This window comes from Aulonocara stuartgranti, assembly GCF_965226115.1.
Source record: "Aulonocara stuartgranti genome assembly, chromosome: 6".
Classification (NCBI taxonomy): domain Eukaryota; kingdom Metazoa; phylum Chordata; class Actinopteri; order Cichliformes; family Cichlidae; genus Aulonocara; species Aulonocara stuartgranti.
In genome coordinates, this window is record NC_138944.1 from 38,750,673 (window position 1) to 38,768,613 (window position 17,941).

A 17,941-nucleotide genomic window follows, 5' to 3' on the forward strand; every position below is an offset into this window, starting at 1 on the left:
TTTCAAATTCAGGATCTGACACAGACTGATTCATGTCCTACACAGTTCTTACAAGTTCATAGAAATTTCTGTTCAATTAGAATCAAGTATTTGAGTTGATGATTGTAATTTTTATTCAATGTTGTAATTTGCGTTTCAACAATTTTTTGATTAATGTTTTGTTTCCGTTACAATAATATACTTTAATGTATAATATTGTAAAGGAAACAAAACAGGAAACAAAACATCAATCAAAAAATTGCTCTCTTTTTTATTCGGGCTACTTAAATTTATTTTGGGCTACCAAAAACCGAAGAGTCCCTGCCCGAAGGGCTACCAGGGAATTTGAAATTTTGCGAGCCCTGCTTAGCCTTGCACGCATTCTTATTTTAAACTTAATCTGGAATTCATTGCAAACTGTTTGTGCGGAATATGAATGACAAGATTTTGTTTTTCTACAAGAGTTAGTAAAAAACATCTCCAGTGTGATCAAATCTTCTTGCCAAACATCCACAGCTTGGCAGTGTATACAGCACTATAATGACCAGACCTAATTCTTTTGAAAACCATACATCTTTCCACAGGTCTCAACTTCATCAGACATCACCTAGACACAGAGCTGGATGATGCTAGGGCAAACAGCAGCCTATTCGACTAAGATGATGGACCCATGGGGTCAAAAAAGCCAGAAGCAGGGCTGGAGAGGTACCTTTCATGTCCATTCACTGGAGGTGTGGATCTATTGCATAGCGTCCCTCACATCAAGAAGCTGTTGATCAAAATCAATACTGCTCTTCCTGCATCTGGAGCTTGTGAAGGACTTCTCAGTCATGCAGGACTCCTGTTCACTGCTAAACAGTTACAGCTTCACAGAAAGAACCTTGAGAGCAAACTGCTGCTGAAGCTTAACCATCACCTTACTGAGTCAAGAAATGGCACATTTTTGCTAAATATGCAGAAATAAATGCACACCCATACAATGTATGGTAAACTGAGCTCCCTTGTATGTACATTAGATTAGATTAGATTAGATAGAACTTTATTAATCCCTCGGGTGGGTTCCTCTGGGAAATTCGATTTCCAAAAAAGCACAGCACCGACAGAAGTTACAGAGTTACAGAATATTATATATATATATATATATATATATATATATATATATATATATATATATATATATATATATATATATATATATATAATACACACACACACACACACATATATATATATAAATACAGAGACAATATAAATAAAATATACGAAGGGGATAAATAGAATAAATAGGAATAAAAATAAAAATACAAGTGAATTGCACATTTCAAGTATTGAGTCTATTGCACCGTTGACTATTTACAAAAGTATTGCACAAAAGGTATTGCACAGTGAGGTGAAGAGGCACTACAGCTTAGTTGTTCCCCCCTCCTTTGTCCTCCTGTTTCCCCTCCCTCTCCCCTCCAGGGAGGAGTTAAACAGTCTGATGGCGTGTGGGACAAAGGAGTTTTTAAGTCTGTTAGTTCTTGTCTTTGGGAGAACCCTTCATGAGGAAGATGTCTCGTTCTGTTTTCTCTGAGGCTGCTGTGCCATTTGGAACAAAAATGAATATAAAGTTTACAGCATATCTTGTCACTGGAAATTGTTTGCACTGTTTATATATTTATATTATTTACTGTAGGTATTGGTGAAAAAAGCTTGTTGAAAATCTGAAATCTTGAAATTAGAATTGTTGTGCCTTATTTTGTTCATGTTTTTACATATATTCCGTTTGAAAATACTAAAATTTGTATATTTATTTTTTTTGGTTTGTCTGATAGCATTTATTTATAAAATAAATCAGACATTTCAAACGGTTACTCGCTACTTGAGTAGTCTTTTCACGAAGTACTTGTTTACTCTTACTCGAGTAACTTTTTTGAAGACTACTTTTCACTTTTACTTGAGTAATATTTTAAAGTAATGCTACTCTTACTTGAGTACAATTTTTGGATACTCGACCCACCTCTGCTTTTGGATCCACTTTTTTGACCATTTAAAGAAACCGAATTTTGAGGTACTGTTGAGTCCACTTCCCTTCTCAAAGGTGTCTAATTCCTACCTCTGGTATTTGGGTCATTCTTACTATTCGGTGCCATTTGAGTCCTAATGACATAATATGGTATATTTAGTGTAAAACTTGTCTAATGCTTATTTCTAAACCATTTTCTTGTATGTTTAACCCCCCTCTACCATAGAACACATTGATATATACACAGGATAAATACATTAAAAGTAAATTACTTTTATTTTAGCACAAGTCACTAAAGTACTATGTCCCCAGTCATGCTTGCTCGACTTCAGTTACAAATATAACTTAAAAAAAAAAAAAAAATCTAAATTTTTCATCATTTCTGGATTGGCTTATTTCTAATGTTCCTCATCAAATGTTCTTTTTTATTATTAATGCATGTTTAATACTTAAAATCTTTAAAAAATGTTGTGTCCCTGAATCAACTGTCACCCCTGTTACTCTGATAAGAATTCCATAGAACACATCACCTGATTATTCTTTTAGTCACATGACACGCCCGGATGTAACATATTTTGGAGGGAAAACTTTCAAGAAGAAGACGAGTAAGTACCACTCTTTAATCAACCCTTTTTTCAATGTTTTAGCAAGATTTTGTAATGTGGCAAAGCATAACACGTCCAACCTGTTACGCTTATTAATAGTGGAAACAATTTTTTTTTTGTAATTTTTATAATATGGCTAATAAACATGTTAAAAATGGTTCTTAGTGGTCACCATGTACTAGCTTGTTGTTCATCATACTAGTAGTAATGGCTAAGTTTAGCATAAAATCTCCCCCCTGTTACCGTCACCCCTGTTATTGCTATGCACTGTAACATGAAATTTCCTTGCAGATTTTAAAAAGGGACATTGTAGCTTTTAGAAAATGTAAATATTACTATAACTGTGTATTCAAAACAGTTATTAATAGAAAATTGAATGTCCTGTAACAGGGTGGACATTTGGCACGTCATGGGTAAAGACTTTGATTTTAAAAAATATTATAATATAATATCCTTAGCTGGACCAATACATTTTTCTTATAGGTTGAAAATCCCTCTTTTAGATGAAATGTTAAAATAATTCAAAATTTTGTATTTTTTGATGAAGAGTGATCACACTGAAATGGCACCGAATAGTAGGAATGACTCATTTACCTAGTAATATTGCCATAAAACCATGGAAAGTGAGGGCTGCAGAACAGAAGCCAACTTACACGAGGAACAGGCCGGTTGTGTATTTTAGGACCCCACGGACATTACTGCCGCTCTGAGTTCGGTGACGTCAGAGCGGTCTGCCGATATTTGCGGGTTAAGAAAGATGGCGGCTGAGAAGAGCAGGTTGAAACAGCGGAGTCATAAAAGCAGCATATTTAAAGAAGGTAATTAATGCTCTGAGACTTGAAAGATTCTAGTAAGAAGAGTTTTTGTGTGGTTTTAACCGCAGTGTGTTTGTGCGCGTTTGATAGATAACAACGGTTATGAAATGACAATGCAGCGCTCCGCTTCGCCAAATATTCGCCTCAGCCGTTGTTTCGCATAATTTTGCGAATTTGAGCTTCCCGCTGTGTTCGACCGATAAAATATCACTGAAAAGATTGTTTTGATTATGACACTGAGCGTGCGTTCTTTGAGCCGGGGACGACTCATTCTCGCTGTGCAGTGTGTTGTTACAATAAAGCCGGTGTGAAGCCACTCAGCTGTCCTCACCTGCAGCTGAATCTGTTTGTTTTTCCTGCTACTGCTTACCCCTTGAGCTGATGTTCCTTCTTGTAGAACATGTCATTATAACAGCCGCTGAACCGATCTGTCAATGTACAGTAAATAGAAGCCTGTATTCGTCTATTATCTAGCAACTAGCTAACTTAACTTGCTGTGTAATTTTAGCTAGGCTAATGTACGACGCACTGGATAACGAGGCGCTATAACAGCGGACACCGTTACAAATGTAATATAGCTTTATGCCTTAGGCCTTAGGGTACACACATTACAAATTAACTTCGAATTCCAACTAAAGTTAAAATTGCCAGTTGAATGGCTTTCCTCTCTTATTAAGAAATTCATGAAATTAACATTTGTAAATGAAGATCTGAATTGAAAAATTCAGCTTTTTAATTCTCTAGTATCGACGAAACTTGTATTATTTTTGCAAGAGCTCTGATTGTGCACCCTTGATCTCAAATGTAAGTCAACGATTTAATGGACAGAGGTCAGAAGGAATAAGCAGTGAGGTAAGTTTACCTTAATACTGGAATGCTCTACTATTTAGCTGTGGAGCTTCAAAGAATTACTTGCCAGTAGTTGTTACCTGTCACTGGAAAAAATAAAACGCATAAGCAATGCTATCGTGGTTTTCGTGAAAGACACCCAGTATCAGGTTAGAGTAGTTCATAATAATCTGCTTACAAGGTTCTCAAGGATACCAGGACAGCTGTGTTGGTTTCCCTGAGCTGGCTGTTTAGGAAATCTTGGATTTTTAAAGTTTACTAACTCCTTAGTCTGTTTGGGGAGCATTGGTGGACTGTAATATCAAAAAGCCTTCACTGTTCTTTACCCTGTTTTTAAGCACAGAGTTTCTTATGTCATTGAAGAAGAAGCTGGAAATGTTTGCTGTTAAAGATGTCATGGGATTTGTATGTATTTGTGCTGGTATGTTTATTATCTTGACAGATTCAAGTTCAGACTGAATATTGCAACAGCACTGATGCTTATAGACCTGTACTTATTAGCCTGATCCTAATGGGAATTCTTAGGGCGTGGTTATTGGTTTTGCAATTCTCTGATAAGCCCTGGGCTTCTTCATAGAAGCACTTTAAGACAGATTAGCAGAATTTTGACTGAATATAGTTTCTAATGTGTTTTAATAGCAAAGGACAGACACTGGAGAAATGTTTAAATTGGGCAACTTGCTGAAAGGGTGAATCTAAAGGGGGCGTGGCATGTAGACTGTTTATTTTCAGGGTTCCATAGCGTTATTTATTTTAGATTTAAATTTAATGCCCTGTCCTACCTATGACATGACAGCCTTACCTATCTGCTTTTGATGTGGAGGAGTAGCAGCTCTACTCTGAACCCCTCCCGAATGACTGAACCCATCCATCCACCTTTTCGAGGCAGAGCCCATCCACCTTTTACAAATCAGGCCTAGATTAATAGATTTACTGCATTTCCCAAAAACCATGAGCAGTCTGGTGGCAAAGTTGGCAGTCTACAGTAGTCCTTTTTAGCAAATGGCTGTGTTAGCCTTGCTCCATCTTAATAATTACACCAGCAGCAGAAAACAAAATACACTGTCCTGTCCAGCAGCTTCACGCTGAAACTTTACCGTGTCTTGCCAACATGGGTACAGACACAAACTGTGACTTCTCGTGACGAAAAGTCTGAACTCACTCACTGAAAATACTTGAAAACAAGCTAACTTCTCCACCTGCTCTGTGTCATCGCACACTGTCTCTTTGCGCTCTTTTTACTTTTCCTCTTCTCTCCCACCTTGTGCTACCTTCACCCATCATATGCAGGAAATTACATTTTTCACAAGCAGTTCACAATAACTGAAAGAACCTTTTTTTTTTTTTAAACAATGTAAATATGTTTTTAGTCATTTTACATAAACTTTGACTTTTAACAAAATGCATTTACTCAATTTCCTTTTCTTTGTAATCTTACTTTACTTTCTTACTCCACTTTACTATCTATCTATAAATCTAAAATTAGTAAAACATAACTGAAGTTTTAGATTATAAATACAGTATGAGGGAGATAGATGATAGATATTAATAGATGGATCTCTTTGAAATCTTCATCCAGAAGAGTACAGTATGTTTATGCTTGGATACATTAATAGCTTTGCATTATTCACAGTTCAGATGATCTTCATTTGTCTAATGGTGTACCTCAGTGACCCCTCTGAGTTTATCAAATATCTGAAACAAAGAGTTTCTAGATGTCTTCCTCCCTTTCAGTTAACTTTATTCTGATTTGCTGGCCCTCGTAAGTAGAACGTTAAAGCACGGACTGTCTTTTTCATATAGCATAAGCAACATCATAGCATAAGCAACATCACTGCTTTTATGACAAATTGAATGGGGACCAGGTCACCCAAAGAGTTAAATCTGTCCTGGTTACATGTCTCTATTCAATCTAAGTGGCTCTGTAGGTCAGTGAAGCATCACTGCTGCCATACAAGGAGCTTTACTCATCCAAAGGTTAAAACTGACTTTTGTAAATAGTGGTTTTATTTACTATACACTTCAGGTCAGGCCTGAAGTGTATAGTAGTGTATAATTCCTCTTAGAGGACTATAATCAAGAGGAAAGCTGAGGCTTCTAGAATTAGACTGGGTTTTTTTCCCCCATCCAGCAGACTTTCACTTCGACTGCCAGTTTATTGATTCCTGCAAGGAGACTCAACCTTCAAGACTACAGCCATGCTATATAGAACATATTCACACTGTAAAGAGTGCTTAGTTTAATGCATTTATTTGAAAATGGCAATAATGGTATTGCATTTGTTTAGAACTGTCAGCATTTTCCCATAAATAAAAGGCAATTAATTATTTTATTCTCTAAATACTCTAATATTCTATATTCTCTAATATTCACGTAAAGATTATTTTGGTAGTCAGTTTGTGGCTAATCTGTCAGTTAATTTTTATTAGTCAACGATTATTTATTCACTCCTTTAATCTTTGCTTCCTGTAGGCATACCTCTTGTTCCAGGCTACAGTGCATATTTGCTTTACCTGTTCAAGTTGCCCAGCTATAAATGTCACCCTGCTGTCTCTTCTCCAGCCAATTAAAATAATGACCCATGAAACATATGAATTTGAAGTCAGTGTTTTCAACCAATAACTGTAGAAAACATGGACGACCTAACAGCTTGTCCCCTGGTGTCTGGCTCCAGTATAGGTCATAAACCCCGGCTCCTCCATGTTATCAGATTTTTCACAAATATGCTTTATGCCATTATTAGCAATTCTCATTGTTCAAGGGGTCTCCTTTCTCACAGGTTGGATTCTAGTTAATAACTTAATGCTGTTATTGGGGTCAACGTCATCATGACAGCTTTGACTGGCAACTGTTGTTACAGAGAAACTTGCCTATATCTAATCTGGAATGGCTGATAGAGCCAGGACGCGGAGAGGAGGGCCAGGATTTACTTTCCAAAACCACGACTGTCTCAAACTGACAGCATGAGGTGTTCTGCAGTAAACTGGATTAACCGACAGAAGGACCAGAGGCCTAACTGCACTTTTTCGGTAAGTTGAATGTGAGTTTGTAAGATAATCAGAAATTAACATCCTGAGATAGCTAGCTTAGTTGAGCAGTCATCTGTTGGGGAAAGCCGTGTTTGGTAGCTAATCCGTGCATGTGAATGAATATACCTTGACTAAACAAGTCACTCTGAGCTTGAATGTACATTAAAGTCAGTGCTGTACAGTCAGAGCTCTGCTGCTGTACTCAATGGAAAGATGTTCAGACCTGCAGCTGAAGATCAGGCACTAAAACTGTTTATAAGAGCAATGGAAAAATGCCACTCTAGCTGCTCAGTCACTAACTAACATGACAGTTACTGTACTTTTTATGAGTATTATTCTGTAAGAGCAACAAGTTAGACTCTCCTTCAGTTCTTTTGGAGAGCTGATTATAAAATATATGCAAATGGCAGCATTTTTGTGTCTCCCTTACATCTGTAATGACAGTAACACCAAATTAATAAAAGAAAATGCACTTTAAACCCTCATTGATGGATTTCATTCAGTTTTAACAGAAGAAGAATTACTGAAGATCGAAAATGTTCTCACAATACAGCCTGTAAAATCAGTCCCAGTTTCTGATTTCCGTTTGTGTCTTACACAGCTGATGTTCACAAACTAAAAGAAACAGGATTATAATAGGAAAGCAGGGGTATCTATACACAGCCTTGTACCTGGGGGCTTGCTTGTTGTGTTAGAGACTCCATGATAGTTCCTCCTCTTGCTCCCATTTCTTAGGTTTCTGTTGCCTGAGGTATTCACTGAGCACATTGGTGGTGGCCATCTTTCTGGTGTAGTTGTGGATATTCGTTGTCTCGTCCTGGACTGTGGTACTGACACTCACTAGTCCCCGGCCTCCTTCCTTCTTAGGCATACCTTCCTTCTATTTAGGCGTACAGTCTCAGGGTGCTAGATTTGGGGTGAAACCCTACATGCATGGTAAGGAGCTTCCATGTCTTGATGACAGTGGCTTCTATGTCTGCATTGCTATTGCTGCATTCCATAGTCTACCAGAGGCCTGGGAGCTTGAGGGTCCTGCGGAGTATCTTTGCCGTTTCTAGGACTTCGCTCTTCTGGACAGAGATATTGGATGCTGTTCCTGGGATCTGCTGGAGCCACTCGCCTAATTCCTGACAATTGCTGCATTCTGTAGTCAGTATCCATAATGATCTCACTGAGGGGGTTCAGGCCTATGCAGAACTGGAACATCTCCTTGGTAGATCCCGCACTTGATGGTGACTTGGGCTATGGGCTTGAAGTTGGCCTCTAGCATTGTTTACCACATCTGCATTGGGTTCCTGATGAAGGCTGTTAGGGACCCGTTGATCTTGTACAGTTCTAGGCATGCCAGGATCCATTTGTGGTGCATCGAGTCATAGGCCTTCTTATAATAAATCCAGGCAGTGCACAGGTTGGTGAACCTGGTCTTGGAGTCTAGCACAACTGTTCTGTCTGCCAGTAGCTTTGCCAATTCCTTTATGTGCCCCCTCTCATGTGTTGAGCCATATGCCTATTCATTTTAGCTACTATGATACCTGACTAGAGCAGGGCGATATGACCAAAAATATTTATCACGATATACATTTGAAAATTTGCGATAACGATATAACTGATGATATAATTGACACTAGACAAAATATTTTACAACTCCACAACTTTATTAGTGCAAAAAAAACCAAACAAACATCAATGTATTTTTACTTAAACAAGCAGCTGTTTTTTATTAAAAATTTAACAGTGCAAATGCAAATTCCTTGCTGACAGTTTAACCAAAAGGCATTTCCAGTGGAAATTGGCCGACATATCCTCAGCATAACCAAGGCATAATCGCCTTGTGCGTATGAAAACAAAGGCACTGCTCATGCGCGTTTTACCCATATACCCATCGCAATATTTCATTTTCTTACCGTTGCCCAACATTATACCAGTATTACCGTGAACTGTATAATATGGCCCAGCCCTATACCTGACAGGAGCTTCCATGGGGTACTGAGGTAGGGTATTGGCCCGTAGTTTGATGGAACTGGACCCTTCTAAGGATCCTTGGGGAACAGGACTGTCCGGCCTTCAGTTAACCATTGTAAGTGTCTTGACTAGCAGCTGCTTCATTTGCACTGTTAGATTCTCATAGAGTGCAGTCAGTTTCTTCAGCCAGTAAGAGTGAATCATGTTAGGGCCTGGTGCTGTCTAACTCTTTACATTGGAGACCCTTTCTTGGATGTCTGCCACTGTGATTGTTACTGAACCCTGTTCAGGCAGGGTTTTGTGGTCTGCTCTTATATCCACCAGCCACTGAGCATTGTCATTATGTGTTGCGTCCTTTTCCCATATGCTCTTCCAGTATTGCTCGGTCTCAAGCCTTGCTGCTGTTCTCATACTGTTCCCCTGACACTGACATTGGTTTATTCTCCTGCCTTCTATTTCTCTAACCCTAACCCTCTTGAAGCGGCTGGAAAAGGCTCAGTTTTTGCTTGGCAGTTTCTAAGGCCTCGGTTATGGGCAGCTTGCTATACTTCTTGGGCAGCTTCTTAATTTCCCCTTTCTGTAGCTCCGATAGTTGGCCAACCACCTTCCTCACGTCTTTGATCTGTCGCCTGGATTAACAAGGTCCGCGTCAGGTGTTGAGTAACCAGGACACACAGATGACAAGTGGAACAAGACAAAATAAGTGGGCAAGAGACAAAAATAGGGTGCTGTTGGAAGCTGCTACATAAGTAACCCCAGCGGAAATAGTTGCATGAATGGATGAGGGACCTATGGAATTTTCCATACCCAGCATCCAGATTGATGGCGAAACTAGTAGCTCAGTGTTCCAACATTTGGAAGAAGGAACTGCTCTCACGGCTAGAGATTAATGAGGTACCACCCAAATGCTATGTCATTTGGAAGTCAGCCACTTCCTCTATGTTGCTGCATGTTACATGCCGAGCAGCTGAGAAATAGAAGGCAGGAGAATAAACTAGCTGTTCCCAAAGGAACAATCCAAGGTGTGCTCTCAGTGGCAGGGGAACAATATGAGAACAGCACCACCAAGGCTGGAGACTGAGTAATACTGGAAGAGCATACGAGAGAAGGACGCAACACATAACGGCGATGCTCAGTGGCTTGTAAATCTAAAAGCAGACCACTGCACTAACCCTGAACAGGGTCCAGTAACCATCACAGTGGCAGACATTTAAGAAAAAGGTCTCCAGTATGAAGAGTTGGACTGCCACCAGGCCCCAGCATGGTTCACACCCACTGGCTGAAGAAGCCAGTAGGTTGTCAGTGAGCGCCTAACTACACAAATGAACCAAAGGATCAGTCCCATCCAACCACCGGCTAATAACTTGCGTCAGTACCACGTGGAGGCTTCTGGCAGGCACATGGGTCAATACATCAGCGGGGCACATAAAGGAATTGGTAGGCGTATCAGAGGAGCAAAACACCAGCTACTGGTTGACAGAGCAGTTGCCCAAGACTGCTAGACTAGGCTGACTAACCTGTGCACTGCCTGGATTGATTATAAGAAGGTCTATGACTTGATGGCTCACACTTGGATCCTGGAATTCCTAGAATTGTACAAGATCAACAGGACCCTAACAGCCTTCATCAGGAACTCACTGGTGATGTGGCAAACAACACTAGAGGCCAACTTCAAATCTATAGCGCAAGTCACCATCAAGTGCGGGATCTACCCACTGCTGTTCTGCATAGGCCTGAACCCCCTCAGTGAGATCATTACGGATACTGACTACAGAATGCAGCAATTGTCAGGAATTAGGTGAGTGGCTCCAGCAGATCCCTGGAACAACATCTAATATCTCTGTCCAGAAGAGAGCAGTCCTAGGAACGGCAAAGATACTCTGCAGGACCCCCAAGCTCATAAGCCTCTGGTAGATGACCTGAGCTTGAAGGATAAAGACCGGCCACAGGTTTGAAAGGGGGAGAGAGAGAGAGAGTGAGTTTTTTTTTTTTTTTTCCTCAACTGAGTTTGTTTCAAGTGTTCTTGTTTAAAAGGGCAAAATTAGGTTCTTAATTAGGTGTTGTTCACAAAGTTAAATGTTCAATACTCTGTACATGTTATATCGCTAGAGAGAAATGATGTGAAGCATTAACCTCCTAAGACCCGAACTCTTCCACGGCAGGCATTTTTAATTTCTCTTTGATATTTGGGCTGATTGGGTTCTCATGAATGTAAAAACAAAGAATTACCAGATTTTATTTTTTTTAACCAGATTTTTGTTCCTAAGAAAAATGAGAGCCACATATGAGGATATTCGTTTAAAATGTTGATAGAACAGTAGCAGTATAATGTCCTCGTAAGTGGATATCAGGCCCTTGTAGAGCAAAATTAAATATTTTGGTCTAAATAACCCAAAATGTGATGTCCACATATGTGGACGCCAGGTCCTAGGAGGTTAATATGTTGTCCAGTACTCGGGCAGCAGCTCAAACAATGCTAATGATGTGTGTTTGTCTCTTGTTTTCCTGCAGGTGACCACCATTGAATTCTGACCACTTTATTTCAGATTTGAGAGATACACTTCACATTTTACAGTTTGTAATGATTCTTTTCTCCTTTTGATTACAGGAGCCGCCCTCAGCACCACCCAGAAAACAACAACAGAAAAATCATGTTATGTGTTCACTCTTGATGAACACACTGTTCATGACATGTTGGGTTTGTCCATCTTATTGGCCGAGCGGATAGTGGAGGTCTGAAGACTTCCCTCTGAGGGAGCTGCTGGTGAAGATTATGAGTCCTGTTTGATCCCTGCGATGAGCGTCAGTCCTCCTGATGTCACAAAAATAATGTCTTTCTCAGTGGGTCAACAGAACATCTGGCACAGGACAGGTGTAATTTATAAAATAAAAATAAAAAAATAAGCATGAAGCTTCTCCTAACCTTTGGACCCAGAGAACCGCCTTGGCCCTGCCTCCAGGGTGAATCCGTTGATTATGTGGACTCTGGATCATGTTATGAAATTAGAAGAAGTAATCACACTTCTGTGAAACCTTCTGCTGCTGTGTTTTTCAATCTAACATTTTATTCAAACAAAGTGCTTTGAGAGTGTATAATGTATCTAAAACTGTTTAAATCTTCAGTTTTATAACACCTAAGTCTTATGTTAAAATCTGAAAGGATAGCATTAACAGTAAAAAAACAAAAAAAACAAACTTTAAACCACATTTTTTTAGAGTCTCAGCAGCTGAATAACAGTTATTAAGATTATTTTAAAATGAACCTAGAATTGAATTTACACAAGGTCCTGAATAATCAGGTCCCATCTTAATGGCCTTATAGCACCATATCACCCCATTAGAGCACTTTGCTCTCAGACTGCTTACTTGTGGTTCCTTCAGTATTTAAAAGTAGAATGGGAGGCAGAGCCTTCAGTTTTCAGGCCCCTCTTCTGTGGATTCAGGAGACAGACACTATTTCTACTTTTAAGATTAGACTCAAAATATATATTTTTTCCTTTTTTTAATAAACATATTGTTAGGGCTGGATCAGGTGATCCTAAATATTTCCTTAGTTACATTGCAAGGTCCAGGCTGCTGGGAGGTTCCCATGAGCAAATGCAGTCAAAATTGTAGAAGAAACTGAGTGTTTCTTCTTCAGTTGCCCCTTTCACTTTGTTTATACACCTCTGCATTTCGTTATTATTTATTATAAATCTCTGGCTCTCTTCAATAGCTTGTCCTTTCCCTGTCTTCTTCCCCTTACCCTAACTGGTCAGGGGGCCAGATGGCTGCCCCCTGTGAGCCTGGTTCTGCTGGAGGTGTCTTCCTGTTAAAAGGGAGTTTTTTTTTTTTTTTCCCTTCCTACTGTTGTCAAAGCACTTGCTCATAAGGGGTTGATGAGCAAGCTTTTTGGGGTTTTCTCTGTTGTATTATTATAGGGTTGTGGGATCTTTACCTTACAATAAGGCAACTGCTTCTTTGATTTGGAACTATATGAATAAAACTGAATTGAAATTGGAAAAGTGTCTGTGTTTTGGAGGTATTGGCCATTTCTCATATTTATAATATTTATTAGAGATTATATTGTTGTCACCGACCCCCCCCCCCCCCTTTTTTTTTTTGTTTCTTTCTTTGTTTCTTTCTTTGTTTCTCGTGAGAAGTCATGTATTTGATCAATTTGTAATTGCATTGACAATTTGTAATGACAATAAGAATATTGTATGTAAAATTTGTCTTGGAATGCTTCCAATTGTAAAAATTTACCATTGTCATGGTGATTAATAAAAATACCATTATCATGAAACTGTTTCTATATCCAGTGTTTTTTCTATTTCTGATAATGGTTCTCTTGTTCCATTGAGTAGAACCATGTAAAGTTATGGGTAAATATCATCTTCCACTAATAAAGTATTTGTTTGTGGATTTTGGCTAGGTTTACAGACAACTTTGTATTATCAAAGTCGCATATTATTGGAAAATCCAGACCTCCCATTTAATAAAAATTTCACAGTAATTTAACTTCCTCAAATGTACCTATTCAGAGTTGACGTCACAGCTCCAGGGCACTGATCTTTTAAGTACTTGTGCGTTGCAGTCGCAGGACGACTGTGATATTCTCACACACTTTTCAAAGTCTCCCTTTCATCTTTCTTCCATCTTCTCCACCCTCCTGTTATGCTGTGTTTTAATGGTCACACTACATTTTTCTTTGTTAGTACTGAGTGTAGTCTTGGCAGGCAGTCAAGGCGATACTCTCCAATGTATTTCTGTAGTATATTGTAGTTCTTAAACCATATAAGTGTTTCTGTAATATGACACATCAATAAAATTAGATGTTGAGCAATTTTCCTAGTCATTGTTATCGATGACAATGTGTAGCTGTGTCAGATCAACAGTTAGCTGTAAAAAGGATGTTACTGCAGCTGTGGCTACAACCGTAGCTTGCCTCCACCAGTGTGTGAATGTGAGAGTGAATGAATAGTGGCATTGTAAAGCGCTTTGGGTGCCTTGAAAAGCGCTATATAAATCCAATCCATTATTATTATTACTATTACTGATTAAGATTGTGTGATTTGCGTCATAATCTTTGTACTGTTACCTTGTGACAATTGCTTGTAAAGTTGGTGTGAACCATTAAGGTAGCCCTGTAATGACAGGGCTACCTTAATGTAACTGTACAGTTACTGTACTCTAACTGTAGTTTTGCAGGCCATTTCACTAATACTGGTAACACACAGATCGGGGAGTTTCTGACTTCCAGCATAATAGAAAATTAAGTAGACTATAATGAGCTTATTATATTAAGTTATAACATGTGCATCTTTATTACTCTTACTCTTCATGCTTATGGTTCTATTAAATAAAAACTGAATTAACCTCCTAAGACCCGAACTCTTCCACAGCATGCATTTTTTTTATTTGGGCATATTGGGGCCTGATGAATGTAAAAACAAAGAATTACCAGATTTTTTTTTTTTTACCTTATTTTTGTTTTTAAGAAAAATAAGAGCCACAAATGAGGGTATTCGTCTAAAATCTTGATAGAACAGTAGCAGTATAATGTCCTCGTAAGTGGATATCAGACCCTTGTAGAGCAAAATTTAGTATTGAAGTCTAAATAACTCAAAATGTGATGTCCACATATGTGGATGCCAGGTCCTAGGAGGTTAAAGGAGGTATTAATTGGCTCACCTCTGTTCTTTGTGCCCTCAGTACACACTCTGGACTCTTTATTTGCCTACTGGTGAAATAAATCTGTAAGGATGTAGTGGCATTTGAGTCTGTCTGAAAACCTATTGTCTCTCCTGTGTATTTTTTCAGTCATTATTATATATGTTTAGCACCCACTAACATCTATTTAATCTATTCCTAATCTATATATTCCTTTCTATTTCTTATTTATTTGCTTTATAAATACATTTGGCTCGACTTTGCATTGAGAGATGAGTTTCATTATCACCCCAACCGGTCGCAGCAGATGGCCGCCCCTCCCTGAGCCTGGTTCTGCCGGAGGTTTCTTCCTGTTAAAAGGAAGTTTTTTCCTTCCCACTGTCGCCAAAGTTCTTGCTCATAGGGGGTCATATCATTGTTGGGTTTTTCTCTGTATCTATTACTGTAGGATCTACTGTACAATATAAAGCGCCTTGAGGCGACTCTTGTTGTGATTTGGCGCTATATAAATGAAATTGAATTGAATTATCCAAGTCAAAAATAATAGAAATGGTCTCCCATATAATAACAGGATCAATGTAGCTGCCACCCACCCCTCCAAACTCCACACTGATTTTTAAAGAATCTGGAAGTGAGTGTAATTTATCTAAGCACTCACAACCAACTGTTTCACAAGTGGTTGTTATATGTAGAGTTGCCAAAATTAAATTGCTAGAAAGTCATGTTATATTTAACAGCAATGTTCATGAATGTTGAGACAACTGAAAACGATATTTTTTTGCTACAAATGATAATTGATAATAAGAACACAGGCTGTAAATCCCTTTAATTGGCTAGTTATTGCTTTGTACCAGTGAACAGTCATGACCAATCATTTCTGCATTCTGAGCCTTCAGACACATTTTAAGCTTACTTTCCCCCTCTCAGGTGGCCACAGTTTTAAATCATGCGCATCCCAGATGAGGTGTGAAGAGGAGGACTATGACCTGCTGGAGGAGGAAGAGGAGGAGAAAGTGGGCAGGCCCCAGCCTGTGCAGATTGTAGTGGCAAATGAGGAGGAGCATTCATTCTTCCTGCAGGAGCAGGTGCTGGAGCAACTGCTGCTGCAGAAGAAGGTCCAGGACCTCCATGTGGTCGTCGTCTCTGTGGCTGGAGCTTTTCGCAAGGGCAAATCCTTCCTGCTCGACTTTATGCTTCGTTACATGTACAAACAGGTAACCTGTCAAGTTCTGTGAAATTCAAATTGTTAGTTTCATCATAATCCTGCTGACAAACATCACCAAATATATCCATTGACCTCAACTCTCGTCTTGGTGGAGCAGTCAAAAGAACCACTGAATGGCCCCACTCTGGCAAAATACAAATGCAAACTATACACCACGATAATGAGCTTATGGAATCTGGTTTTCCTGAATTAATCATTAATTTCAGAATTGGCTTGTTTCAAAATGTTGAAAGTTGTAACGCTGTGAATAATGCTGTACACATATTTGATTTATCTGAGTGTGGCTACTATTAACTGCGGTAGCAGTTTCTGTGTCCATTAACAGTTAATGTTCATAACCATCACTGGGTGCTATGTCAAGCAGATGAGTGCTGCTCTTTGAAGCAGTTTCTGTCAACATACTGTTTGAAGTCTAATCCACACTGACGATGAAGATTGGGAAATTTGGTTTACTAGGAGCAACTGGAACAGTCAGTATTTATGATTTTATGTTAAGCTTATACTGCAGTGTTCATATCACTGCAGATGCAGCCCAATCCATCAGACTGCTCCTCTTTCCCCTTGCTGGTGAAGAAGACCCCGAGATACTTAAACTCCTGCACTTGGGGCATCAGCTTGTCTCTCACTCGAAGTGGCCCTTTTCTTATTGAGGACCATAACCTGTAACTTGGAGGTGCCAATACTCATTCCTGCCACTTCACTCAGCTACAAACTTCTCCAGTATGAGCTGGAGGTCACCTGCTCAGAAGAGATTATAAGGCCACCAAGGTGAAAGCTTTCTGCCGCTTGGCTACCCCTAGAAATTCTGTTCATAAAACATTATAAAGAGAGCCGGAGGACAGAGCAGCCTTGGCGGGGTCCCATCAAAAATAAGTCCAACTCATTGCTGGCAATACAAAAAAACACTTGTAACAGTTATACACACACACACAGACAGACAGACTAGCTTGTAACAATTGACTGGACACCCCCCCCCCCCCCCCATAAACACAAGGCTTTCCACATGTTTGCGTGTGAGTTTGGAATGCAGTTTGTTAGCTATACTCTTGTGATCTTCCAGTCATCTGATTCGTGGCTCGGCGGTGTGGAGGAACCTCTGACCGGCTTCACTTGGCGGGGTGGTTGTGAACGGGAGACCACGGGCATCCAGGCGTGGAGCGATGTGTTTGTAGTGGAGAAACCAGATCACAGCAAGGTCTGTGTCACAGCATCTTCTAGGCTGTTCCTTTTAAAATGTGGTGTGGGTATGTGTGTATATGTGTATAGCGTGAAAAAATGTTTCACCCCGTACTGATTTATTTATTTTTTGTTAACTTAAATTTGTCAGATCATCAAACAAATTTAAATATTTGACAAAGTTGACACATGTAAAAACAGAAATGGGTTTTTTAAGTGAAGGCGTTTATTATTCAGGTGAAAATACAGACCTATATAGCCCTGTCTGTAAAAGTAATTCCTCCTATGCCATCTTTGTAAAGCTGAGTTTAATTTCTCTAGCCACACCCAGGCCTGATTACTGCCACACTTGTGACAAATGGTGAAAAATGGAACATTGGTAAACCTTCCCAGGAGTGGCTGGACAAGAACTGAACAAAATTGCTCTAAGAGCTCAGTGACGACTCACAAAAGACTCCAGCACAACATCCAAAGTAGGTCTGACTTGCCTCAGTTACTGTCAGTGATACCGACTATGGAATGGAGCAATTGTCAACCACCTAATCTACCTACCACACAACTTGGATCTACCTGAATGACATTCTGATGTCTGTAGTGTAGCATAGGCGGATGGTAACAAAGAGAGGGAAGGTATTCCAAACTGA

The 17,941-nt window shown here is 39.4% G+C and overlaps 1 protein-coding gene and 1 long non-coding RNA gene across 3 annotated transcripts in view; both read left to right on the plus strand.

Moving 5' to 3' along the window:
• Window positions 1-3,237: 3,237 nt before the first annotated feature.
• The window catches only part of LOC309708438 (atlastin-2-like), a 41,806-nt gene continuing 27,102 nt past the window's right edge, over window positions 3,238-17,941 (plus strand). Inside the window, exons 1-3 of one of the 2 annotated variants that reach the window (XM_082536494.1) lie at window positions 3,238-3,407; window positions 15,824-16,110; window positions 17,182-17,316. In XM_082536494.1, coding sequence (XP_082392620.1) covers window positions 3,347-3,407; window positions 15,824-16,110; window positions 17,182-17,316 — 483 coding nt within the window. In that variant the 5' untranslated portion in view covers window positions 3,238-3,346. The remainder of the gene's footprint in view (window positions 3,408-15,823; window positions 16,111-17,181; window positions 17,317-17,941) is intronic. The other variant, XM_082536495.1, reaches the window with a different exon arrangement.
• Window positions 7,137-13,529, plus strand: LOC309708450. Its single transcript, XR_014277269.1, has 2 exons — window positions 7,137-7,282; window positions 11,853-13,529. It is a non-coding gene; the product is annotated as an uncharacterized lncRNA (long non-coding RNA).